Source organism: Candoia aspera, chromosome 4, assembly GCF_035149785.1.
Source record: "Candoia aspera isolate rCanAsp1 chromosome 4, rCanAsp1.hap2, whole genome shotgun sequence".
NCBI lineage: Eukaryota > Metazoa > Chordata > Lepidosauria > Squamata > Boidae > Candoia > Candoia aspera.
Genome location: NC_086156.1, coordinates 64,883,147 through 64,900,783, shown reverse-complemented (window position 1 = coordinate 64,900,783; position 17,637 = coordinate 64,883,147). Strand labels below are relative to the sequence as shown.

The 17,637-nt window shown below is 36.5% G+C and overlaps 1 protein-coding gene and 1 long non-coding RNA gene across 2 annotated transcripts in view; one reads left to right on the top strand and one right to left on the bottom strand.

Annotated features, from left to right (window-relative positions):
- The first annotated feature begins 81 nt into the window (after window positions 1-81).
- The window catches only part of SDHA (succinate dehydrogenase complex flavoprotein subunit A), a 41,095-nt gene continuing 23,539 nt past the window's right edge, over window positions 82-17,637 (top strand). Inside the window, exons 1-7 of the mRNA XM_063300307.1 lie at window positions 82-200; window positions 5,823-5,912; window positions 6,632-6,793; window positions 7,912-8,055; window positions 9,665-9,829; window positions 12,479-12,627; window positions 14,315-14,439. Of these exons, the coding sequence (XP_063156377.1) occupies window positions 153-200; window positions 5,823-5,912; window positions 6,632-6,793; window positions 7,912-8,055; window positions 9,665-9,829; window positions 12,479-12,627; window positions 14,315-14,439 (883 nt within the window). The 5' untranslated portion in view covers window positions 82-152. The remainder of the gene's footprint in view (window positions 201-5,822; window positions 5,913-6,631; window positions 6,794-7,911; window positions 8,056-9,664; window positions 9,830-12,478; window positions 12,628-14,314; window positions 14,440-17,637) is intronic.
- LOC134496227 (uncharacterized) lies at window positions 2,415-3,172 on the bottom strand. Its single transcript, XR_010067883.1, has 2 exons — window positions 3,043-3,172; window positions 2,415-2,804 (listed from the first exon to the last, which is right to left on the bottom strand). It is a non-coding gene; the product is annotated as an uncharacterized LOC134496227 (long non-coding RNA).

The following is a 17,637-nucleotide window of genomic DNA, read 5'->3' as shown; positions in this document are numbered from 1 at the left end:
ACGCAGGACTGAAATCATAAAACCTACCTGGATTAATTTGTTTTGGTTTTTCCTGCACTGCTGCTAACCAACCGCGCTCTCCGTGCGACGCTTGCTCAGTCAGGTCCCATCTCCCACACACGCGCAGTAGCGTAATTTCCTACCGGGTTGAAATGGCGTTGACTTTGCGGAGGCTGCGATATTTGCAGCTGTTCTGCAAGGTAAGTCTTGGTACGGGCGGGGTCAACTAAATAAATTTATCCCTTGCGCTTGTGGGTAGGTTTTGCAGCTTCAGTCGGATAATAGTGGTTCAAGCAGGCCGGATGTGCAACTTAATTGGCTTCGTGTATTCGGCCCAGGTTAGGATAAGAAACTGAAAAGTTCGATTTTTTTTTTCCTGGTTGTGGCATTTCGTTTTCCAAACAGGAATTATATGTTTCTAACAGCTATAAGGACTGACAGACATTTCGTGAATATTTTAAAAAACCGATACTTATTTCTTGGTCCTTATATTTCTTTGTTCAGAGACTTCTTGTTGGACTTTGTTTTTCTTAAAAGTATACGTAATTTGGTCTCGACGTTAAAAGAAACTTCTAACCACGAACATAACTTCCACAGTAGCTATTGTATATACTATTCCACTTGCTAATATGGAAATGAGAAGTCAATTAACAGCCTTGATAAGTTATCTCTCTCTAAAATCGCAAAGACAGTGAATAAAGAATGTGAGGTGATGCAATGTATCTGGGTGAGGAAGAGGAGACCAAATATAAATGCAAGAGATAGGGAGAGGGACAGAAACTGACACTTAAATTGGCAGAACTGACTCCTGCAAACCTAAAAGAGTCCTCCTTTCTTGGGGGAGATGGGCGGTAATAGAAGTTTGAAAAATAAATAAATAAATAAAAGTATACATTCTACTGAGTACCACATAATCATGGTAGCATGGTATTCCCACATGGGAGTATTTTAACTTTCCTAAAGGAAAGGAGGACTGCTTTTGCTACGGCAAAAGGAGGAAGAAGATGGAGATTTAAAGAAAAATCTCCTGGGAAAGAGGGAAGACAGAGGAGTAATGACCGATAGACCAACACAGAGTCTAGGCAGTGTTGGCTGTTGAAGGTTTGTTATTTCCAGGATTACCCAGGGCAAGACTTGAAATGAATGTGAATGGGAAGGGGATCCAAGGATCCACTGAAAAAGAAGACTACCATGGAATAAATCTACTGAACACAAATTACTTTTGTGAAGCCAGGAGGGGACGACCACATCCAGACAACCAAAAAAAAGGAACTGCTAGAAAGTTTAGTGAGCATAATTAACCCTCTTACCTATGTCTAATTAGAAAGCAGGAATAGAACATGTAGTAATGCTTATATTTAACCAACACACTAGATTATACAACATAAATGTAGTTTCCCAGAAACGGAAGGCTTTACTTTGCTACTTGAGGCATAATTTCACCTAGCAATGCTCAGACATGTATTACTGAAGTCTCTGTTGATTTTACTTTGCTTTATAGATTTATCACCACTTCTCAGGTGTTTATAAGATAGGAGAATGGGAAGAAAAGAATTTTCCTTGTTTAGCTGAGCTGCTGTAGGAAACACTGCTTAAAATCAAATTTTGCTTTGTTGATTAACAAGAAGTATTTTAGTGCTTATCTTGGATCAAAGCTCATGAACCCCCAAAGCCCTTTTTGACAGTCAATCTGGTATTGAGAATAGTGGCAAGAAAATAAGCTGGAATTCTGTTACCACTTATTTCCGTTTTCAAGGTTATGCTTAGATCCTTTCAAATTTCAACAGCATCAGAAATAAAACAAATCCTTCTCTGCACTTCCTTCAAGGCACAGGTTTTAGATTAGTAATCAAAGTTCACTGCTTCACTGTGCCCACATAATGAGAATTACAGCCCTGACAGTTCTATTTTTTCATGATCTTATTCACTAATTCTTCCAAAGTAGGGCAGTTCATGACATATAGGGTCAATATATGAAAGTCTTCCATTGGCCATCTTGCAAGAGATTCGTCAGAGCAATTTGGAAAGCAATTAAAACGTTTTGTAATATGTGCAATATATAACCTATCTTTGGACTACCAAACATCTTTTGATAAGGGATACATTAAATGAGCACTGCAAATAAATGCTATTATTTGGAGGGGCTTCTTCACTTTCTTCTAATCTTGGATAAATTTGCACTGCATGTGACAAACCTGCATACAATGCATTTGAAATTCTTCTGAAAGTTTGCTGTAGCTTTTATTGCTACTTCTTGAAAATATTTAGTAATATGTGCCACAAAATGTGACTTACTTCTTTTTATATACAAGCACTTAAAATTATGCTGTGAACACACCTCCATCCATCAATATTCATGATAGCAATTTTCCCATCTTGATTATTTGGACAATTTTGGAGTTTTTTTATACATTTTATCTAACAATTTCCCTTCAGCTTCTACCCTCTTGAGTAGATCTTGTTCTTGATCAAATGACTGAACCCTGATAACGGAGTATGCATTCTCAACCATACAGGATAGAGTGTATAGCATAAGCAAACAAAACAACTTTTTCACAGTTGCTTCTATATAATCTACTAGGTTTTATTAGAAGGTTATCTATGCATATTTCTGTATAATGAAGTTTTCTTTCTTTTTGCAATTTTGGTGATACATTAGGTGATATTATTAGATATTTGGTGATATATCTTTCTGACCCTTGTATTGTCTGAAACAGTGCCATCAGGGAACTTTGAAACAGTATTTAAGATGAAGTTTGCCTCTACGTAGCCATAAGACTCTTGCATTTTGAGGTTGGATCAACCTAAAAAAAAAAGTCAGTTCATTAGCTTGTGTAATATTGCAGAGTTCATTCACTTATAAAAATGGAGCTTTAAAAGAAATATCTGCCTCTTTCATTTAAATACGCTCAACTGTAATAAAATAACTATATTTTTGATCAAACATTAGTGCTCAGTACTAAACTGAGAAGCCTGTCTAAAAGATATGACCAGGCAGACCTTAGAAAAAAATTATGAAAACATAAGAATGTATTTACTAACCTGAAGCATCCTGTATACCAGATGTGCTTCCCTCATAATCTTCAAAGCAGAAGATCTCATAATGATGCTTCATTCATATAACCAAGTCTTGCCTTTCTTAGCCATGCCATTTGCATTTTGCATGCTTGCCTGTGTTTACATATGTTATATGTTACATGTTTACATATGTTATATGTTACATGTTAGGAAATCATATGTTACATGTTTACTCTCAGATCTGAGAAAGAACAATATATTTGGTTGGAATAACATATGCAAGGATAGCAGAGAGCCATGGGCAACTGCATGCTGTCAGTCATCCCTTAACTGCTGAAAAAAAGAATTTGTCCATAACATGGACATTCAGCAACCATGCTTCCATAATAACATTAAAATGTTTTAGGGAAAAGAGGGATTTATTCAAGAAATCTAAGTTTGTTTTTCATGTTTTAAAGAAAATCACACCAGTTTGCTGGTGGAACTCTCATTAAATACTTGGATTTAATTATAATTTAAGTAATCTGTTTTTTTTAACAGCGGTAGCTACTTCTGGTGCTATAGAAACTATGTTTCTTCTCTTTGGAGTAATTCAATATTTGGGAATAATTTGGAAACTGAAAAAGCAGGCAAGCTTTTTTTTCTGTTCTAGGTTCTGAATGAAGAGGAAGACAGGTGACAATTTAATATCTGCGTCCAGTATTTAGAATTTATTTTGATTTGGCTGATTTGCCATTTTAATTGTTTTTATTAATAAATGAAAGTTAAAAATGCATGTTCTTTGTTTTTTGCTGACAATCTATTTTAACTGCTTGCTGAAGAAAAGTAGGATGTATATTATTAGTACAACTTCAAAGTCCTAACACGTAATAGTAAAAGTATCCTGCAGACATACAGAACAATTAATTGAACATGGTTCAGTTCCTAACAACTTTGCAAGAATATATCTGCTTTGTAGTGTCATTTCATTTTTTTTAACTGAAAATTAATCTGAAAAAAGTCTGACCCATATCTGCTGTACATTTCAAGTACTTCTAAAAAGGAAATCTCTCTCTGTGTATTAGAGATTATATCAAACAATAAGAATGCATTTTACTACAAATGATTATAGATTTTTCCTGACTAGTACATAAATCATGATTCAAATCTCATTTGATTTAAATCAAATCCACCCTGGTTGATGTCTGGTTGTTAATTATCTGTTTAGAAAATATGTTTAGGAAATACAGTAAAATCAAATACTAGTTTGCCTGATAGAAGGCAAGGTATTTTCTCCACCACAATAATATTCCTAAATTCACTGATAAAAATGGAAGAACCTGTTCTTAATAAAGGAATTAATATAAAGCTAGAAATCTTCCTGCTGCGAAGTTTGGGTGTCTTTGAAAATTAGTCTGGAAATTAACCCTTGGGAGGGACTGCATCTTGTAATGCTTAAACAGATCTCTCTCATATTTTACCTCTCCAATTACTGCCTTGCCTTTCCTTGCCATCATATAATTTTGTTTTCCCCTTTTCTCTTCCCTTTGTTCCTAATGCAGCTGCCCTTTCCCCTTACTCTCTCTTTTTGCTGGAGAAGTGTATGTGCATGCCCTTGCATACTTAGGTTTGTATGTACAGTATGATAAGGAATGCCTAGTAAATGCAGATAAAGATAAATTATTTTATAATAAACCAATTAATTAATATTAATGATCTTATTAATATTAATAACTAATTAACCAATTAATTAGTTTAGTTAATAGTATTTTTTTTGTCCTGGCTTTGCCCTTTTTTGGTTGTGCCACTTTTATATTAGAAGGAATCTCCAGCTGAAGTTGGCATTCTTATATTTATTTTTTTCTGATTACTCTTCCTCTCTGTGTGCATGGAAGGGATCATATTCAATTTAGGATTACTTTGCTGTTGGATAAAACACAGAATTCCTACTTTTTAAGTACTAGCAGTGTACTTTTAATTAAAGTTGATACTTCCCTTCCCTTCCAAGAATAAGTATATAGAGACAGAATTGCAGATTCTTACTATCATAATCTTCCTATCACCTAAAGTACTTCTTATATTTGCTGTTTTGATAGTTCTGTTCAGTCCTCTGATGACAGAGCCTTAAATATATTTGAAATGTTTGTGAATACTGGATTTAATTGTTAATTTGACTATATAGCAATCTGTTCCTCCCAGAAGGAAGAATGGGGGAAAAAAACTTTCGTGCATATGTAAAATGTTCTATCTTTCCTATACTTTAGTCTAAGGAGAAATAATTGTAGCTATTCTCATTGTTAAAAAAGTAGTATACCAAGCAATATGTATGTTAATTTCATCTGACTAAAATAGATAACAAGCATAATCTTAGAATCAACATAATAGGATACTCTGTAATGTATTTTATCCAGATTTTGTATTTTCCAACATAAAATTCAGCTCAGTAGAATCTCAGGCTAAAAGTCTAATGCTACTTTGTTTTCTTTTGTTGAAATGAAGAATGTTTGGAATGAATTCATAATTCTTATCATTTATCATTTCATTTTTTAAATGTTTTGACAATTGTGGGAAAAATTCAACTACTGAATTTCTGCATACCATTTGGTTATGGAAGACACAAGAGATGTGTTGTTAGAAAAATATCACAAATTGCATTTATATTACAGTATTAAATGATGGAAATAATTATAAATATAAATAATTATAAATCTATATTTATTAAATACATGTTGTAAGCAAACATTTTGGTGTACTTACCACATTAGAAGATTTTAACTATTACTCATATTTTTATATAATTATATTCATAATTACTCATATTTCAGCAAGGGCCAGCAGCTTGTCGTGTGCTTTCTCGTAATTTTCACTTCACGGCATATGGAAAGAAGAATGTGTCTGCCAAAGTATCTGATTCAGTAAGTTCTTATTGCTGTATCACATATGTGGCTTCTTTGTCCAATGTGGATATGCTCAAAAAAATAAAGGCAATCATAAAGCAGTCCACACATTGCTTTAAGTTACAGTGTAGTTCGTTTTTGGATGAGGTGTTTGGTTAGCATGATGTGGTTTAACCTGTTGAACAAATTGTGGGTTATTCAATAAACCTTGGTTAAATAAGCGATGGCTTAGCATGTGTACATTTGGCCAGTAAGTAAGTATATTTGGGTACGCATTTGTAAAACTTTAGAGCTGGATTCAAATGATCACATTCACAATTTTCCTTATAGAGGATTCTGGCACTCAATCTTGTTTGTGGGGAATCAATCAAATTCTAGTATATTTATTTACCTGATCTATTTACCTGTTCAAACCGAATACTAAAGATATAACAAATGGTGGCTTGCAGGAATGAAAGCATTTTTTGTTAAAGCATGGGAAAGAATGGAAGCAAAGGATTAAGGACTTGAGCTTAATGATGCATCTAATTATCTAAATTATGGAGGATCACAAGCTGGGGAGGAAATACTAATCAAAAACCAACTAGAGATATTTTAATTTTTTTCAGCATAGTGCTTATTGCTTATTGATTGTGCTAAGTGTAAATTGGAATAATAATTTAAATTTTATTTAGGTATTGTGAATATTTCATCAATATTTCCTCTCAGGGTGTCTGCCTTCTTTTTTTGTTGTTCAGATTTCAACACAGTATCCTGTAGTGGACCATGAATTTGATGCAGTTGTAGTCGGTGCAGGTGGTGCAGGTTTGAGAGCTGCCTTTGGCTTGTCTGAGGCTGGGTTTAATACAGCATGTGTTTCCAAATTATTCCCAACCAGATCTCATACTGTTGCTGCGCAAGTAAGAGACCTCTTTGTTTCAATCTGTCTTTCAAAGCTAGAGGAGACATACCACATGCTAGCTAGGGTTATATTACATACAGATGTCTTTGTGTAGCAGAATTAATGCTAATGTTTGGGGGTATATGTTGCTATTCTGATTTTGGTGGGTAACATACAGTGCAGTATGCATTATATATTTATATTGCCTTGGAAAATTGACCCCTGGTAAAATTCTGAATCTAATTTTCAATCTGGAGCTTTGGAATGAAGTGTTGCTATACGCTGATAACACCCAATTTTACTGCCCCTTACCACTTAACTAAACAAATAATTGATTCCCTTGATTGGTTCTAAATTTAATAAATGAGCTGGATAAGCAGAAATTAAATTTATTTACTTACTTATTAGGCTTATATGCTGTTCTAGTTATGTGGCATTCAGCCTGTTCTGGATGGGATTGCGTTCCCCTTTAAACAACTGGCCCATAGTATGGGAATGGTCCTTGACCCCCCAGCTGCATTTGGATTCCCAGGTGTGTTTTTACAGTTGCCAGCTATTAAAATTCCTGAATGAGACAGCCTTGGTAAAAATTGCCCATGACTTGATTGCAACACGACTTGACTGTAGCGATGTGCTCTATCTATGGTTACCTTTGAGGAGTGTTTAAAAGTTCAGTTGGTATTAAATACAGTTAGGCTACTAACTGGTCCAGATACTAGGAGCATTTTTACATGTACTAATTGCCAAATTGTTTTTTGGACAGAATGTAAAGTGTTTAATTTTTAAGGCCCTAAATGGTTGAGGACACATCTGAGGGATTGCTGTTCTTGACATGAACCAGACTTCAAAGTCAGCAAGAGAGGATGCCTTAAAGATCACTTTCTGATCTTTACAAAAAAGAATTGTATTCAGTTCCTCCTTTTTTTCTTTTAGAGAAGGTTCCGGGGCCTTCGCCTTTATCCAGATCTTTTAAATTTAGGATATTTTTACGGTCAGAAAAAGTCCATGCTTACCATGCAATTCTCGTCTCTTGATCTGGCAAGGAATTATCTCATATTGATCCCCACATTAAATTTAAATTCGTTATTTATTAACATTTTAATAATGTTGCCTTTAAAATAATGGTTTAATTTCTAGGGAGGAATCAATGCTGCTTTGGGTAATATGGAAGATGATAACTGGAGATGGCATTTCTATGATACTGTGAAAGGCTCTGACTGGCTAGGAGACCAGGATGCAATTCATTACATGACAGAGCAAGCCCCTGCTTCAGTTATTGAGGTACAGTTACTCAGTTTCCTTGGCTGTCTACAAACCAGTTATCTTAGTTAAGGAAACTGGTTGACTGAGATTGATAACATCAATGTGAAAAATAGGAGACATAAATATGTATTGACTGCCTTTATTTGTCCTTTAATAAAATAGCTATGCTATGTGAAAAGGCCCAGAAAAACTGCTGAAGACTTATTTTGTGATAGGACCATTAATTTCTTGATAATTCCTGGTATCACTAATGGTATCCATTGTGAATGGGCAATCACAAACCAAATGTTTCATGCCATTTAAAACCATTGTAAATCCATTCACAAATTTCAGGGCTAGATCAGAAAAAAAACCACTTGATTTTTCTAGATTTAGATACCCTGAATAGTTAGATCATAATTGTCTGTTTTAACATGGCCCATTCCAGTCTACTTAAGTTTACTTAGTATTCTTCATTTCTGCTTTAGTTGTTTTAAGTTTCTTTGGCTTTTCACATTCTGTGATCCAACTGTGTATGTCCTTGAAAAATGGGGAACTGGCATCATTAGTGAGCAGCCTTATGGTTTTGGCTTGGCAGCATCATTAAGTCCAGATTTACTTGTGGAAGTCAAGTGCTTCAAACCTGGGGCTTCAGCCATATCCATACAGCAGCAATATGGAAGCAGTTTGCCTCTGCTTTCTTCTGGGCTTGATGTTGTCATTTGTTCTAGGTGGGTTGGCTTTCTTCATGCTAGTACAGTCCTACTGGCCCTTATCAGTGTAGATTATTCTTAGCTTCACCCTTCCCCTTTTAACCTTAGTAGCAAAGGTGACCATACCAAGAAGAAAAGTGGTTGATGATTGCAGGTTTTGCTAGGCTTGCCATCTTTGTGACCATATAAACTTTACGTTGCTCCCCTTCAAAATAGTAATTGGTGCTGGAAAGCTATATTTCTTATGCATGGCAGGAGCTTCAGTATTAAATATTCTCCTTCTAATGTGCAGTTCTCAATTTTTGAGAACTGAATTAATGATGCGGTCTTTAAAACTGTATGTGGGCTAACCCAAAAGGCATCAGGACATGTATAACTCCCTAAATGGTGCCCACAGATTGCTAAACGTAAATCATAGTTAAATGAAATTATTGTACTTAAAAATGGCCAAAATCTCATATAATCACTAAATCTTGTAAAATTTCAGTGTTTTTTGCCTAAAATGAGACTGATTAAAAATACCAAAATCTTTTGAAATTTCAGCTATTAAAATACATATACTGAACCTGTATATGTATTTTTAATAGCTGAAATTTCAAAAGATATTGATATTTTCGATCAGTCTAATTAGACACTCATATTACAGCCGTCTTGTAGTATTGTCACAGTTCATGAATAGTCTAGGAACTATGGAGATGTTACCTAGCTAATTTTCAGTAAATTCTGTTAGAAATACCCAGTCGCATAATAGTGGGTCTTGCAACCAAAACATACTAAATAGATTAAAAAGTTGCTTAGCTTATATTAGCTCCTTTTATTTATTTATTTTTTTCCCTGGAATTGAGATATTTTCAGACATACTATGTGTTACCTCACTAACTCTCTTTGTCTTCTTATGCATAATTAAATAGCTTATCTCATTTTGGATTCCTCAGCTAGAGAATTATGGTATGCCATTTAGCAGGACAGAAGATGGAAAGATCTATCAGCGTGCTTTTGGAGGTCAGAGCCTTAAATTTGGGAAAGGAGGACAGGCTCACCGTTGCTGTTGTGTGGCTGATAGGACAGGCCACTCTCTGTTACACACACTCTATGGCCGGGTAAGAAGTTGCTTGTGGGGTGGGGAACAAAGGCACCAGAGTCATGATTAACAGAGTTGCTTCTAAAATTGATGGTTGTGATGGCTTGTGGCTGTTGCTGTTATGACTCACTCAAGATAAAATTTGGCTGACGCACCTATATGTTGTATGTATAAATAAATATAAGTCAGAATAATGGAAAGCTTGTGTTGGTGATACTTTCTCTGTTATTCAGAATTCAAAATGGTTTATACCCATTTTTTTTAAAACAAACCTCTTGTTCAGATAGAAGTTTTTTGCTTTAGTTTTAATCTTAGAAAATATTATGAAGAACTGTGAAGATCCCTTGTAGTATGTCTGATCATTGGACCATCTACTCCAAAAGATGGTAGCTAGTAACCAGAAAAGAGAGCTTGGGATTGTTGTGGATACTTAATGAGAATGTTAATCCAGTGGGTTCTTTGGAAAATAGTAACTTCCAAGTTAGGCATTAAGGAAGAAATTCAATATTGCCAGTAAATAATAACTTTATACAGTGTGATCGCACTTGAAATACTATGTATGACAACTGTATCTTAAAAAGGCTATTTTGTGATTGAAAATATGGAGAAAAAACCAAAAATATTAAGGAGGTCAAATCATCATTGGGGAAAATTTAAAACATTTAATATATTTTTAATTTAGAGAACAGGCAAGAGTACACAGTGTTGAGGACATGGAAGGGACCAAGTTTGTCTTTCACATCTCAAAATCTAGAAATTGGACCATCAAGAAAGTTGACTGCAAAGATAAAATTAAGTACTACTTCACATGGTGCATAGTTAAACTATCTAATTCTCATCTACACAATGTACAGGCTGCCATTCTGAATAAGTTTAAAATTCATGAAAAAAATGGTATCAAGATGAATAGATACATAGATATAGCCTTTAGATAATTTACTAGACCATTTAATTTTAGACCATGAGAATTAATTTTGGGGAAATACAGTATACAGGGCATATGCTCTTCCATTGAGTTATGAACCTTTCCCAAGAGGCTGTGAGTACTCTTTTGTCTCCTAAGGTGTTCCATATCTGACTGGAAACAAGTTACATCTTACCAATGTAAATCCTCCTTTTTGTAGAGAATATCTGCTTATACCGTATAAGCATACTTATACTGACTCTGAGTATATAGTATCAAAGCCAACTAGTATTGTGTCCATATGTCACTGATTACTACTTACAGTTCAATCTCACATACTTATGTAGTTTTGGACTATTCTTAAAATACCGTTTTTTTAAAAAAAAGATAATTTAAGTTGAAAGTTTTAGTACAAATAGTTGTGAAACTACCCCTCTTCCCCATGTGATATTGATCCAGGCTCCTAATATTAAATTATATATATGATTGCAAATATAATATAATACATCCACTCTCCCTTTGTCCTGTTTTGTTTTTACTTTAGCATTTAGTACTCTCTCATGAACACTTGGTGGATATGTAAATATATAATTAGGCAACACTAGCACTTTTCCCATAAAAACGTACTTCCAATGGAAGAAATAGTTTGCCACCATTTTTTAATTAGAACATAAAAAATGGAACGCAGCACCAGAAATAGATTTTGAAATTCTGGCAGAGAAAATCTTCTCAGGAATATAGAATCTTACGTTATATGAAAATCATATTGATTACACTGTAATGAGAAAGTTTTCTAGTCAAAATTGGCACTTTGTTTCTTAAGTTACAGGAAAACAGATTCTGATTGAATGTTAGTAAAAAAAAAAAAATCCTAACAATAAGTGCACTTGAACAGTGGAACCATTTATCCAGGAAATTAATAGGCTCTGCTTTACTGGATGTGTTAAATAGTGTCAGGCTCTGCCTGCGATCCAGTAAAGACACAGACGCTAGCGTGGGTTTAGGTTCTGGCTTTACTGAGGAACAGAGTGCATGCCTTTAAAAAGCTGAGAGTGAGGGGAGCGCGCCGGAACGGGATTTAAATAGCCCGCACCGGTCAGCGCTCCACCCCACCTTATTCCAGGTGCGTCCCACAAGTCCCACCGGTTTCGTCCCTGTCAGGTGAGAGGTTGTTCAGCCCCCCTGCACCCCAGGCGTCGCCTCGATCGCCTTCCTGAATGGTAATGATTCATTGCCGGGCGATCAGGCTCTTAATCCTTTGACAGCTCAGGCGCACCTCTCTTGTTGTTAGTCAATTGCTTGTTGGCAACTTTGTATCGCTGTCTTCCGCGCCGCCGGTCTCGGTTGTTACTTAGTTTCCTGCACCTGTTGCTTTCTTTTGTGTTTCATAGTTGCCTTTGCCTTAATCCGCCAGGGACCCATTTCCCTGTATTGTCATGTGAGCCGTTGCGATGTCACAAGCATCGCAACGGTGATCATGACAAATAGAGGCTGGACAGCCATCATCATGGGCACTTTAATTTAGATTATTTCAGCAAGGGATTGAGCTTGAAGGTTTAAATGGGCCCTTCCAATTCTAGACTTCCATGATTCAATATTATTATTGTTTTATATTCTCATAAACATAACTAAATATTTATAAAGTAGGTGGGTTCTTGGCCAGCTTTATAGTCTAATGAAACACTTTATAATTATGTAATGAAATTAACATTGCTATGCTTTGTAACAACTATAGATGCTTTCTTCTCTTTCTCTCATCAACAGTCACTCAGATATGATACCAGCTACTTTGTGGAATATTTTGCTCTTGATATCCTAATGGAAAATGGAGAATGTTGTGGTATTATTGCACTATGTATAGAAGATGGCACAATCCATCGTTTCAGAGCAAAGAATACAGTTATTGCCACTGGGTAATATGTTAATAATCATATGAAGAAACGTCAAGCAACATCTGGGCCTTTTTGTTTTTACTCATCCAGCGTTTTTTTCCATATAATATAATATGCCACTAATTTGTATTCTTCTGTGCATTTCTTGTCTTTCTTCTAGCTGAGACAGGGCATGGAATGAGAAATGCTCTAACTTTCTATACTTTAATGTAGCTATAACACTTTTGTTAAAATGGAAAAGATTTCCAGGAATGTTTCCATTTTATGGGTGCAACCAATAACTGGAGAGATGGTGGGTTCTGTTTCACTGGATGTCTTCCAACAGATGTTAGACAGGAATTCTTTACTATAAATGCCTGCACTGATCAGAGTGTTAGACTTGATGGCCTAAATGGTCTCTTCCAAATTTAAATTTCTATTAAAGTAAAGTTTCATTCTGAGTCAGGGCTGATAATGTTCAAGGAGTTGGGAGCTGCAGTTTTGCCTTCTGACTTTTTATAGGGGGTAGTTGGAAGCTATCTTTTTATGTGCTGTCATTGGAAAGATCAGGGATGATTTTTTGTCCACTTTTTCAGCCTTTTGGGTGTTTGCTTTCCATACCATTCTCATTCCTAATATTAAGATCTTTGAAATGCAAAGAAACATCAAGATTGGTTTCAAAAATTGTGATTTTTTGGTTGTCTATGGGCTGGGGAATGCTGAAGATAGAAAGTTCTCTAAGCTAAATTGCTCCCATTCCTACCTTAATGTTGTGTGTGTGCGTGTGTGTGCGTGTGTGTGAGAGAGAGAGAACAGAAAAATTGTGTTTCCAAAATGTGGCCATTTTGCTTCCAAAATAGCACCATGATCTCAAGTGTGTTGGTGGAGAGTTGAAATGGAGTGATGGAAGGGTATAATTCAAGCTGCAGGTTGCTTATCTCTTTTTAAGATAGTGGGATCAACATTTCTCAAAGAAACATGGGAATCTGATTTAAGAATATCTCAGACACACAATGAGCTACACTTTGGAAGAACTCCACAGTACGATCTATATCAGCAAAGATCAGGGAAAGTTACTTAAAAGTGATTCATAAATGGTATTATGCCCCCTTACAAGTTGCTGAAATTAATGGGAGAAGCCCAAATAAATGCTGGAAATGTGATGAAGCAAAATGGCATATGTGGTAGTCCTGTGAAGTTGTACAAAGGTTATGGACAGAAGTGATTAGAGAGATTAACAGCATGGACAACAGAAACTTGAATTATGGTGCCAGATATGCTTACTGTCATTATTTAGTGAGACAGCTAAAAGAACTGAAAATATAACTGTTCAGTTCAGGATGCTTGCTGCAAGTTTGGCTATAGTACAATATTAGGAAAATTCAGAGTATTTGAATTTAGTATGAAAAATTATGGAAAAAGAACAAAATATGGTATGAAAAATTATGGAAAATTGTTGTTATGGAAAAATTACATATAAAAGATGGGAGGTGTTGGGATACATCAGAAAAGTTACCTTTGATTCAGTTTGGGAAAGAGTTATCCTTACTGCTTTATTTGCCCAAGCTTAATCAGTTTAAAAATGTTTCAACCTTCCTCTGTGTTGCAGAAATAGGTTAATGGATAACATAGGGCTGTAGCTTTAAGGCTGCTGAATTATCCTGTTACTCATGAAACATTTGTTTTCCTGACTTATGAGTAGTAGATACTAATTATGAACTTTTTGCAGAGGATATGGGCGCACATATTTTAGCTGTACTTCTGCTCACACTTGCACTGGAGATGGCACAGCAATGGTTACACGGGCAAGTCTACCTTGCCAGGATTTGGAATTTGTGCAGTTCCATCCCACAGGTAAAAGTTATCTTATTTTGTTGCAGGGAACTAAATTTTGCTGCCAATCCCTTACTTTCCTTAGACTTTTTTAATCAAGATGTTGTGCAATAGAGTATTATGTATGTCTATTCAGTATTTTTATTGGGTAACCTCTTTAATAGATTGCAGGAGTCCTGCTGATCTTGTATACCTTTATTTTAGCAACGTATTTAATGAAATGTCCCATGAAGTTCTAATTAGCAAACTATTTAAGTGTGGGTTTAATTATATGAGAATTTAGCAGATACTAGGTAAAGGTAAAGGTTTCCCTTGACGTAAAGTCCAGTCGTGTCCGACTCTAGGGGGCGGTGCTCATCTCCGTTTCTAAGCCTTGGAGCCGGCGTTGTCCATAGGACACTTCCGGGTCATGTGGCCAGCATGACGACTCGGAACGCCGTTACCTTCCCGCCAAAGCGGTACCTATTGATCTACTCACATTTGCATGTTTTCGAACTGCTAGGTGAGCAGGAGCTGGGACTAGCAACGGGAGCTCACCCCGCCGCGCGGTTTCGAACCGCCGACCTTCCGATCGGCAGCTCAGCGGTTTAACCCGCAGCGCCACCGCGTCCCCTTAGCAGATACTAGCAGACTCAAAAAGTACTCAAGGGGCATTCATCAAACTGGAGAGAAGTATTAAGTGAAGTGCTCAAGTTGAGTCCTGTACTGCAAAATTTTTGTTAATGACTTGGGCAAGGAGATGGAGGGGATTCATTTACAGATGTCACAAAACTGGGTGTGATAATTCCTAGCTTATAATAGAAATAGTGTTCAAAATGACATTGATAGAGAAATGGATTGAAAACAACAGATTGAAATGTAACAGAAACAACTATGTTATTTGGCTAGGACAAAAAAAAAAAAATTAATTCCAGAAATATAGCAACTGGCTTGCTAATAGTACTTGTAAAATAATCTTGGAATAATGATTAATTACAAGCTTCAAATAAGAAATGAGATGTTGCTGCAAAACAAGGATATTCAAGATTCAACAAAAATACAGATTTCCATATCACAGGAAGTAATAGTCACATTGTATTCTGAATTGGTCAGATTACTGTGGATAACATGTTCCCACTATGCAGATTACATGCTGAATAGTGGGAACATGTTCTTCAAATACCTGACATATTACACAAGGTAAGGGCATGACCTGTTCTCTGTTATCCTAGAGTACAGAATTCATAATAGATTTTAATTACAAGAAGACATTCTGGTTTACTGCTAGGAAAAAAAAATCCTAACAGATCTGATTGTTAATGGAACCATTTTTGTCCATTTTTAAAGCCATTTTCTCCAAAAATTCATTTATTTTGATTCCAGCATTGAACAGAGGTTGGATTCAGTGGCCTAAGTAGCATCTTCCAGTACTGTGATTGTATAAAAATTGGAGTCCTGTATCACCCTTAACATTAATCGTATTATAAAAAATACAGGTAGCAAAATAATTATAGGTAGTCCTTGCTTAACATCCACTCATTCAGTGACCAAAGTTAAGATGGCGCTGAAAAGAATGTATTTGCAACCATCCTTGAACTTACAACCATCACTGCACCCCTGCAGTCATCTGATAAAAATTCGAACCAGCCCATATTTACAACTGCCACCTGACCCCCCAGCTGACCATCTTTGTCTGCCTCCCCTTGTAATGGTTGCCTAATCCCAAATACTCAGTCTCACAAGCTCGGGCTTAAAGATAACTGATTTATTAAAGGAATAGTATGCAAATACAGAGAAAGCTGAGAATGAGCAAAAGCGCGCCAAATACAAACTTAAAAGCCTTGCCTTCAATCCAGTCCCGCCCCAAGCACCCGTCAGCAAGCACCCCCTCCCAGGTGCTAGCAACCGTTACACGCGCCTGGGAAAGTAACCTTGAATAGGAGTGCAAACCCAAACACATTCCAAAGTCCCAAAACAAAGAAGAGAGCACAAATGGAAAATACCAGCAATGAGCAAGCCGAGTATACATGGAAAAAAGGTTTGACATGTGAAACGTTACGATGTTAACAGAACATTGAAACGGGGAACATGACACCCCTCTTCTGGGCTCACCATCAGTACTCATGACACCATCCTGGAAGTATGGGGAGGTGCTGCGGCAATGGGTCTTCTTATTGTACCGTAGCTCTGGGCTGCTTGCACCTTGCACCTTGCGCACCCTCCTCCACCAAGAGCACCCAGCCCCATCATGCTGGTCACCCACACACCCTCTGCTGCTCACGCCTCGCTGGCCACCTGTGCACCCTCCCCCGGCCCCACTGTGCTCATGTCACACTTCACTGCCCACCCGTGCACCCTCATGCACCTTCCCCCACCCGGCAGCAACCACTTAGTTGCCTGCTGGCCTGCTTGCAAGCTACCTGGGACTTGCAACTTCCTGCCGGCTTCCCCACTGACTGGTTTTTGGAAGCCGGCAGGAAGTTGTGAGGAGGTCCTTGCTTAACAACCCGCGATTCTCACTTAACAATGGCAACGGGACTGCAGGGATTGCTGACAGTAAGCAATGCAGTCCCAGACGTTGCGTTTTACAACTGCATCACCTAGTGACAGTAAGTTTGGTCCCAATTACCTTCATTAACCAAGGACTACCTGTAAAGCTTGAAACATTAAAAAACCACCCTAAAATACTTATTACAGAATAAGCTTTGTAGAGCTGTGCTAATTTTGTCTGGTGCAGATGGAGACATTTTAAGTTGGTGAGTGGAAAATATGCGGAAAGTAGTCAACTTTGGGATTAAAAGGTTCTGACAGGTATAAAACAAAAAAAATGCCAGTTTCTGTGAAGTTTCTTTTATGTGTTAAATTTATGAAAAAGAAAAGGGATGCCCATATAAGAAACCAAGGATGTTTAACTTTCAATTAAGGTGGAGTAAAATGGTACTTGATAGAAAGTTGTAAAGTTTTATTTATATCCTTCTTTAGGCATTCACTTGCAAGATATTTATAAGGTAGGTAGTATTTTCATCCCTGGAGACACCTAATGAACTTGGCTGATGTTAAAAAGCTAAAGAAGGTTGGACCTGGTTATCCCAGGAAATCTCAAGGGTAGAATGGGAAGTAGGAAAACAATCCTGGAAGAAGGCAACAGCAAAACCATTTTATGTTGTCAAGCAAACTATGTGCACGTGTCTGTATAATCACCAGTAGTCAAGCTTGACTTGAGACTCTACTTGTATTTTT